At 40.3% G+C, this 9,598-nt stretch overlaps 2 protein-coding genes and 1 pseudogene across 45 annotated transcripts in view; 2 read left to right on the top strand and 1 right to left on the bottom strand.

Moving 5' to 3' along the window:
• Positions 1 to 2,211: 2,211 nt before the first annotated feature.
• Positions 2,212 to 2,861, top strand: LOC310717227 (phosphatidylethanolamine-binding protein 1 pseudogene; annotated as a pseudogene). Its single transcript has one exon. The product of its transcript is annotated as a phosphatidylethanolamine-binding protein 1 pseudogene (transcript).
• A 515-nt stretch (positions 2,862 to 3,376) lies between these two features.
• LOC310717340 (protein NCBP2AS2-like) lies at positions 3,377 to 7,118 on the top strand. Of its 2 annotated transcripts, none has more exons than XM_083525258.1 (2): positions 3,377 to 4,229; positions 4,333 to 7,118. In XM_083525258.1, exon 2 carries the CDS (start codon positions 4,340 to 4,342, stop codon positions 4,598 to 4,600), a length of 261 nt encoding a protein of 86 aa, XP_083381384.1. In that variant the 5' UTR covers positions 3,377 to 4,229; positions 4,333 to 4,339; the 3' UTR covers positions 4,601 to 7,118. The 2 variants fall into 2 exon arrangements, with proteins under 2 accessions (XP_083381384.1, XP_083381383.1); XM_083525257.1 differs by having other exon boundaries at positions 3,951 to 4,245.
• dlg1b (discs large MAGUK scaffold protein 1b) overlaps positions 6,072 to 9,598 on the bottom strand; it is a 73,472-nt gene continuing 69,945 nt past the window's right edge. For all 42 annotated transcript variants that reach the window (XM_083525064.1, XM_083525028.1, XM_083525030.1 and 39 more), the window contains 5 exons: positions 9,446 to 9,547; positions 9,103 to 9,275; positions 8,787 to 8,896; positions 8,494 to 8,585; positions 6,072 to 7,555 (listed from right to left, as the gene is read on the bottom strand). In XM_083525064.1, the coding sequence (XP_083381190.1) occupies positions 7,449 to 7,555; positions 8,494 to 8,585; positions 8,787 to 8,896; positions 9,103 to 9,275; positions 9,446 to 9,547 (584 nt within the window). In that variant the 3' untranslated portion in view covers positions 6,072 to 7,448. The remainder of the gene's footprint in view (positions 7,556 to 8,493; positions 8,586 to 8,786; positions 8,897 to 9,102; positions 9,276 to 9,445; positions 9,548 to 9,598) is intronic.

Below are 9,598 nucleotides of genomic sequence, written 5' to 3'. Positions count from 1 at the left end.
AGCCAAAGAAATTATTCAAGTACAGTAACAAAGTGCATTTAATCAAACCACTGATAAACACAAAATCTACACAAGTACATGACTGAACTGTTTTTCTTTCTGCTCATATTTTATTTCTTTCAATCCTGGATTTCTTCGTGATCATGTGGAATCTAAATAAAAACCCCGTATGAAGTCGTTCAGAGACCATGACCATGTGGAAATCATGCTGGATTTGTTTTTCGAGTCATACTAGCTGGATATGGAAGCAGGCCTTTTGTGCGATTGTACATTTTATTTTATAATTGTGTCTATTAAAAAATGCAAACAGTAATAAAAGAATGACACTCACATACATACATACACAATTTTATATCTTTTTTTTTTTTTTTAAGATGTACAATTTGGACATGAACAGACTTTCGTTTTTTTTTTTTTTTTCAGCAACAGCCTAAAATTTTATTTGTCTTCATGAACAATTGATGAGGAGGAGCGTGTGTATTATTTATAGGAGCTGAGCTGGGAAGGATGTGCTACAAGTTAGAGCAATAACGGATGGAGATTGAAATGTGTTGACTGGTGAGGAGAGTGTGTTGCGAAATGGAGAAGTATAGAGAATGTCAGAAGGAGTTGCATTGTGTGTTTGTGGATTTAGAGGAAGCGTACGACAGGGTGGAGAAAGAGAAGAGTTTTTTATTTTATGAGGAAGTCTGGTGTGTCAGAGAAGTATGTGAAGGTGGTGCAGGACATGTATGAGGACAGTGTGACAGCAGTGAAGTGTGCAGTAGGAACGAAAGACTGGTTCAAGGTAGAGGTTGGACTGCATCAAGGGTCGACTCTGAGCCCTTTTCTGTTTGCAGTGATGATGGACAGGAGTCTCCATGGACTATGATGTTTGCCGATGATATTGTGATTTGTGGTGAGAGTAGGGAGCAGGTTGAGAAGAGCCTGGAGAGGTGGAGGTACACGTTGGAGAGAAGGCGAATGAAAGTCAGTTGGAGTAAGACAGAGTACATGTGTGTGAATGAGAAGGAGGGCAGTGGAGGGGTGCGGTTGCAGGGAGAAGAGGTGGAGAAGGTGGAGAAGTTCAGGTACCTGGGGTCAACAGTGCAGAGTAATGGAGAGTGTGTTAGAGAAGTGAAGAAAAGAGTGCAGGCAGGTTGGAGTGGGTGGAGAAGAGTGATAGCAGGGGTGATATGTGATAGAAGAGTATCTGTGAGAGTGAAAGGGAAAGTTTATAGGACTGTGGTGAGACCTGAGATGTTGTATGGTTTAGAGACAGTGGCATTGAGTAAAAGACAGGAGGTGGAGCTGAAGGTAGCAGAGCTGAAGATGTTGAGGTTTTCGTTGAAAGTGACGACGATGGACAGGATTAGAAATTAGTTTATTAGAGGGACAGCGCATGTAGGACGTTTTGGAGACAAGGTGAGATTGAGATGGTTTGGACATGTGCAGAGGAGGGACATGGAGTACATCAGAAGGAGAATGTTGAGGATGGAGACACCAGGAAGGAGAAAAAAGAGGAAGGCCAAGGAGGAGGTTTATGGATGTGGTGATGGAAGACATGCAGGTAGTTGGTTTGAAAGAGGCAGATGTAGAGGACAGTAATATGGAGACAGATGATACGCTGTGGTGCCCCCTACTGGGAGAAATAATTATTTGATCCCCTGCTGAGAGAAACAGAATCAAATATAAATCCAAAAAAAAAATTTATAAAAAATCAAAAAAATCAATAAAAATCTGGTTTATTGGAGATCAAATACTTATTTTACTCGATCAAATACAAATTAATTTAGTACCTTAGTGGTTCAGCTATTAGTTTAAATCTAAGAAATATATTATTATAATATTTTTATTTTAATAATGTTTATAATTATTATGAAAAATGGTTAGTGATAAAATGAAATGAATATAAATGATTATACCTTAATATATAAATGTATATATTTAATTACATATTCACCTTAATGCTTTAATTCTTTAATATATATTAACACACACAAAATCTTTAAGCACGCGACTTATCGTTTTTGTTTTAATGCTCAAAAAATAAAAAATCAGTCTCATCATTTCTACCTGTATGAGTGTGGGAAAGGATTCCCCATTCAGTTGTATTTCCACGCTTCACCACTAGAGGGAGATACACCGTTTACCACTCATGATAAGTGTTACCTCTGACGTCACAGTGCACCGTTCTCTCTTCATCAGGAGTATAAAGGACCAGAGGTTCTTTGCTCCTGAGCGGGAGAAGGTGTATGAGTTTGTCTGCAGGGTTTCTAATACTAAATAAGTAAAATGCCGGTAGATATAGAGCAGTGGACGGGTCCTCTGTCCCTGATTGAGGTGGAGGAAAAGCCGAAGAAACCCCTGACGGTTAGATACGGCTCTCTGGAGATCGACGAGCTGGGGAAAGTGCTCACACCCACGCAGGTGCAGAGCCAGCCCACAGTGGTCGAGTGGGAAGGCTGCGACCCCACCAAGCTGTACACTTTAGCCTTGACTGATCCGGACGTTCCAAGCAAGAAAGACCCCAAATTCAGAGAATGGCATCACTTCCTGGTGGTCAATATAAAAGGGAACGATGTCTCCAGCGGGTGCGTGAAGTCTGACTACGTCGGCTCTTGTCCTCCGAAAGAATCCGGTCTCCATCGTTACGTGTGGTTGGTGTATGAACAGCCAGGAACATTGAACTGCACTGAATCCGTCCTGTCCAACCGTTGCGGCGACAATCGCGGAAAATTCCAAATCCAAAAGTTCCGTAAGAAATACGGCCTCGACGCTCCAGTGGCCGGAAACTGTTACCAGGCCGAGTGGGACGATTATGTCCCCAAAATTTACCAGCAGCTTGCAGGGAATTAAAGGAGTGTTTTTTTTTCCCCCACCTGAAATCAATCAGTAAAATGTTAAAGCTCCAATTACTCCAATTACATTAACAGGTGGATGATTTGGCCCAAATGAAAATATTGGGAGATACGATTTAAGCTTTGAAGATAAATGCAAACAGCATGGCAGTAAAGCATTTAAAAGAAGAAAAAAAAGCTTTTTTTTACCTCAGTTTTATTCAATAAAGCAATAAAAAAATGCATATAAACTTTGTAGTGAGCCGACGTCCAATCAGATCCTTGTTACTAGGCAGAATTTGTTCGATCTTGTGATTGGTGGCTCGTGATTGGTCATTACGTCTTTGGCGAACATGATAGAAATTGCAGTCATATTTCCTACCTGAAAGCAATCAGTAAAATTTTAAAGCTCCAATTACTTATATCAGTAGGAAAATGCTGAGGATGAAGCCACCAGGAGGAGGTTTATGGATGTGGTGAGGGAAGACATGCAGGTAGTTGGTTTGAAAGAGGCAGAGGCAGAGGCAGATGTAGAGGTAATATGTAATACAGTAATATGGAGACAGATGATCTGCTGTGGCGCCCTCTTATGGGAGAAATAATTATTTAATCCCCTGCTGAGAGAGACAGAATAAAATATAAATCTAAAAAATACTTATATGGTTTATTGGGGATCAAATACTTATTTCACTCGATCAAATACAAATTAATTTAGTACCTCAGTGGTTCAGCTATTAGTTTAAATCTAAGAAAGACGTGTTAATATTTATAATTATTATGAAAAATGGCTGGGTTAAGGATAAAATGAAATGAATATAAATTATTATACCTTTTATATATAAATAAATATTTATTACATATTTACCTTAATGCATTAATTCTACCATATATATTAACGCACACAAAAGCTTTAAAAAATAATCCGGGTCTGGTTTAAAACCTGATAAGAGACATTTTATGTTTCTTTTTAATGCTCTAAAAAAAAACAGGCACATCATTTCTACCTGTGAGTGTAGGAAGAGATTCCCATTAAGTTGTATTTCCACCCCTCACCACTAGAGGGAGACACAGTTTACCACTCATGATAAGCGTTTTATCTGACGTCACAGTGCACCGTTCTCCATTATGAGTATAAAGAGCCAGAATCACACACGATCAATCTTTAACACAGTAAAGTTGGAGTTTTCTGAATCCTGGTACCGTTTTCTTTTTTCTTTTCTTTTTTTTACTGACACGCCGGTGCGAGAACAATCTCCTGATCAGCGCACACCAGATAGTGAAACTCCCTTAAAATTGGTCCTTCGAGCGAGATAGTAAACCTGAACTTAACCAAACCGGAAGTGCTGAGGAAGATTAATGGTGTAACACCGAGCGCTGGTTTAGTCGCTCGAGACCTTGACCGCTTCACTGGTGAGACTGAAATGATGTATATGAGATGCTGTTTATTAAAATATAATAGATTTACATATTTATATGGAAATAAAGTTTAGCGTGTGTGTGTGTGTGAGAACAGCGGCGTCATGGTGTTACGGAGGCTCGTGTACGCGTTGATCAACAACGCGCAGCTGGTGGAGAGACTGGCCGAGTCGAGGCCCATCCGCCGGGCGGCGCAGCTCACTGCTTTTGCCATCACCCGCGTGCAGCTCGCCGGCAAGGACGCCGCCCGCCAGATCCGCTCCGGAGAGGTTGGCCGGAGAGGCGTGAGACTTCGAGACAGTTTCCTCCGGGAGGTGAAGGAGGGCATAAGAGACGCGTCCCGACAAATTAAGGACAAGAAGTGACCAGTGAAAGTCTGTGTGAACTCTCAGTGTCGGGTTTCTAGAAGAACTGCTTCTTTTGCTGTGTATATATAATTATTGGTGATCTAAATGTGCATATAAATAGTTCTGATTAAGTGACTGTTTAATAATAATTAAAAAATAAATTAGGCGATAATAAATCGGCTCTGTTTACACACCATCATTTTCAAAAGTCCATTTGCACACAAAAAAAACACCACTTCCAGTGTTTCTGCCATATCTGGAATGTGTCTTGGAAGTGTTTTCGAAGCGTGACAAGCTCCTTCTGCGATTTGCTCTGGATCATGGTGTCAAAATGGTGAATTTTCAGCTGATCATCTGAGTAGGTGAGTGTGGACGTGATATCGTGTGAATTGTTTTTACAGACGTGTTAATGCACTTGGGTCAGAATAGCACTAATTAAGCCATTAGTCTGAAAACTTCTTAATACACCTCGTTTATATGAACGTGTTCCAGATTTATTTCCAGTTTACTATAAGAAGGAGCTCCAATTGTTTGAGAAGTTTTTCCACAGTTTTCCTCACTTTGAGGATTTTTGTTCATTCAGCTACAAGAGCTTTAGTGAGATCAGGTCCTGATGAGGAGGGTCTGGGATTCAGGTTGATGTTCCAGGTCATCTCAAACATGTCCAGTGAGGTTTAGGAAGTTGGTGTTCCTCGCAAAGGTGCTCGAGTTCCTCTGCTCAAATCTTGCCTCAATCTCCCTTTTATTCCCATGATCTTCAGAAATTATGCATTACAACATTCTCCACTTTCAGTCTGACTTTGAGTGTAGATTTATTAAATTTTTTACTCTTGGTGATGAGATGGTTTTGTTTTGGGCTAAAATGATTCCCCAGAGTGACGATTAATTAGAATGAGATAACTCATTTGCACCACCCGCTAACCTCTGGACCACTCTGGGGGTGCATATGCCATGGGGTTTTACTTTCATCCATATTTTTTTGTTTCATATTTATCCAGATTCTGGGACCTCAATGGTGCGAAACGTTCTCAAATGCCGAAGCACGTTTCCCCCCCCTCTTATATCCATCTGTAAATTGGAGAGTTTTTTTCTCTCATTAGTGCTCTTATCTAGAAATATTGATATAGAGGCCAAGCACCAAAGTCAACTCAGACCTGATGTGTTAATCAGAGGAAGTTTCAATAAGGAGAAGACCATTAATTAAAAAAATAAATAAATCCAAATATCCAAAAGCTGCATAAGTAAGGGTAATGAACTGCCACCAAACGAACACTGCTGTATCTAAACCTCCCAGTGCTACACAAAACCTGTAATATCATAATTCAAAATGTTTAGAAATAAGCTCTGAAGATTGGGTTGCTGTAACTAAAAAAATATTATAATAATAAAATGCCCCAAAACTGTTATATTTGTAAGAAATATGTATCTACTCCAAATAAAAGCATTGACACGAGATATCACCTTTAAATAACCCACACAAACAGCGTGCTGTATGAGAAAGTGTTTTATTCGTTGAATTAGCCGTCCCTCCTCTGGTTTGTCCGGATCAATGGAATGAATCAGTAGGTTATTTACATGGATTGATTTATTCAGTCCCCAAAGTGTCCCTAACAAGCAGAGGTGTTGAGGTGAAAAGACGATCAGTCTCGCTATAGTCTCGCTACCCGAGCAGAGCAGCTCCTGGACGGCTTTAGAAAAGCAGGTGGTGGTTCAGGTTCGGGCCGATCCAAAACACAGCACGGACGTACACAGAGCGCCGACGACTGAGGTGAAGACAGCGTGAGAGGATTTGGCTCTTCACAGTGAAACTCCTCACTTCCTGTCGATCAGTACGCTGCGTCAGTGTAAGAAAATAAAGGCGGCCAACGGAAATAAAAAGGGAAAAATATATATCCGTACTATAAGTCTGAAAAATCCCATGTTCCTTTTTTTTTTGTTTACGTCCTATAATGTAAAGAAAAGAACTCCCGCAGTACTAGTGCTTACATAAAGTTCACTATAGACTTTTATTATAACAAAATAGGCAGTTGGTGGAGGGTTAAATATCTTAAGATTTCATTGTACAATAAATTTTCTTTTAGCTACGCGTCGGCTTTTTTCAGCCACAGATGTACACAGACATTCTTCAAAATGGCAGTTCCTTACAAATGGCAGACTTCTCTACATGGAAAAAGGTAAACTGATGTTCCGAATGTAAGACACTTTGGAAAAATGGACAAAACCATAAAACATCGACGTCGATGTGACCCGTTCCTGTACAAATGCGGGAAAAAAAAAAAGAACAAGCGCTCGAGTATTGACGATAGAACGGATTTGTGAACAAAACAAAAAAACAAGGATTAATGTGAAAACATGGAACTATGATGGAAAGGAAAGTAGGAGGAAACTAAAAGTCAAAGAAGACATGCTCTTAAAGCTAGAACGTGCAAAGTTTTGCGTTTATAATCTTCTTGTCTGCTATTTTATGATTTCCGATGCCTGAGATTCAACTCTGTAATCAACATCATACACAATGAGGGGGAAAAAAAAAAGGAAATGTAAAGATCCAGCTCAGTCCATGTTTCTCTTCTTCTGTAAAAAGTATCCTCCCTTAAACATTAAGGAACTGTACCGTTTCCAAAGTCCTGTGAATGGATGTCAGGTTTCGGCATTACTGCATCCATCCCCTCTCTCTGTAAAACAAAAACCAAAAAAACTGGAAGATCTGTGGGACACCCACTGGCATGTCGCTGGGAACTGAGAGTGAGGGCCGGACTGAATCAGGATCAGGGAATAGATTGTTAAAAAAAAAAAAAAAATGTAGGAAAAAAAAAAAAGAGTAATAAATAAAACAAAAAAGGGAAAATGGGCTTTGCTTCGCAGCACTTCATAGTTTCTCCTTGGATAGTACCCATATGTATGGTCCAGACTGCTCCTCGATGATCTGCTTGACTTGATCGTAGATTTCTTCCAACGTGTCTCCCAGGATGATTGCTGCAACACAAACACAGAAAACAACCTGATTATCTTCCAATTAGCCAACTTATAATTTACGAGGTGGTATCAAAAACATGTTGAGTTTCGTTTTTTTGCAACATGCCAGCAGATGGCAGCATGGGGCTGCACGCACAGTCACAGGGAGCACCAGCCTTTATAAGTCAGTGTGCCAAAAGATAAAGATGAAGCCCAACATTTCGCTCTTTTGACACCATTGCGGAGATCCAGCGCGAATCTCAGAAGGTGCCCGACACGCTTCGAACACATTCCAGGAATTCCTTTTGTTTTTATTTGCTCAGTATTCCTTATATCTTCTTTACCCCATTATGGGTTGCCATCCGTCTTCATTCCACTCTGTCCTTTACTTCCGCTTCTTTCAAACCACTTGCATGTCTTCCCCTTACAAAAGCCATAAAACCGCCTTCCTCTTTTCCTTCTGCCTGGAGCATTCTTCTACCGCTTCATATACGCCATGTCACTCCTCTGCACATGTCCAAACCATCTCAATCGTGCCTCTCTCACGTTGTCTCTAATAAACTTGTTTATCAACTCCACCTCCAGACTTTTTAATAATGCAAACAGCCTCCAAACCGTACAACATAATAGGCCTCACCACCGTCTTATAAACTTTCCCTTTCACTCTTTTATTACAGATCCCTCCTTCTACTCTTCTCCACTCACTCCACCCTGGCGTTTATTTACTTTCTGGCTCTTTAAAACGTCGCGGCAACGTCTAAAAAATGCGTCATCTTTTTTGAAAGCCTTCGTTTTTACAGTCCGTCACGGTGTGGAGCGAAGGCCAAAACAGAGAAGAAAAACTTTGAAAAGAATCTCCACAAGCAAACTCTATAATCTAGTAGAACATCTTCCCAGAAGAGAAGGTTATTACAGGAGCAAATGGGGACTCAAATGGGGGTTCTTTTGAGGTGACTGACCTGTGAAGTGCTCGGTAAACTCCTGCTCCAGCTTCAGGGCTCGTTCATACGTTTTTCTGCCCTGTTCATCCGTCAGCCTTCTGTTTAACTCCCTGATACACAGAGTTGTTTAATAGTTTTACAATTCAAGTACAATTGAATTATTTATGAGTCTTTTCTTTTAGATTTATTGAGTGTCTCATGGTCAGGAAAATGCCAAATCATGTTCATAAACATGTATACAGGGAAATGTACACTTTAATAAGACGACTGTGTGTGTGTTGGTGTGTGTGTATGGAATCTATGTTACTTACATGATATTCTCCACTGATTTTGGTTTGATGAAGATAGCAATGGGATAGAGCAGAGCAACTTGTAGTCTTTTGATGGCATTTCCCGATACATCAAGTATGCAGTGTTTGCCCTGACGAGAGGAAAACATTATTTATTTAACTACAGTCCCAAACCTAAAGACCTGAAACCCATCATGTTGTGAGTCATTGCTAAAAAGAGGTTTATTGATATGGTGACGTTTTCTGGAAGCAAAAGTGTTATTTTTATATTAGAGACTAGAACATCTTTTCATTCAATGTGATAAAACTTTTATATAAAAATGATTAATATTCGCACTTTTTCAGCCACTTCTCGAACAGACTGCACGCTGGTGCCGTAGAGGTGGTTGTTGTACTGGCCCGCCTCGATGAACTTATGCTCCTGGATGTCTCGCTCCATCTGTTCTCGAGACACCATAAAATGGTAATCACGTCCGTCCACTTCGTAGTCCCGCTTCGGCCGCGTCGTATCTTAAACGTGACACGAGAAACAAGGTGTGAAGACGTGGTGTTAAGCTAAGCACCATCACCCGTATTGTTTTAGCCTTGATTTGCTAATTCATACGAATTCATGAACTTCACTAGAACTTCCTTTTTAAGCTTTTGACTCAGTTTTGACGTCAAAATGACAAGATACTCACGAGGAACACAGGAGCCAAATTTGTCAGGGAACTCTGAGATCAGATCATCATTAACTCTGTCCTTCATCGGCCCCAGGATGATCACTGGACGAGAGTAGTTCACTGTAGGAACAGAAACGATCACTCAACAATAACTCAATGGCAGATTTCTAC

The sequence above is a fragment of the Silurus aristotelis genome (assembly GCF_946808225.1).
Source record: "Silurus aristotelis genome assembly, chromosome: 22".
Lineage (NCBI taxonomy): Eukaryota > Metazoa > Chordata > Actinopteri > Siluriformes > Siluridae > Silurus > Silurus aristotelis.
Note: the sequence above shows the minus strand (reverse complement) of the source record. Positions and strands in the feature narration are given on the sequence as shown.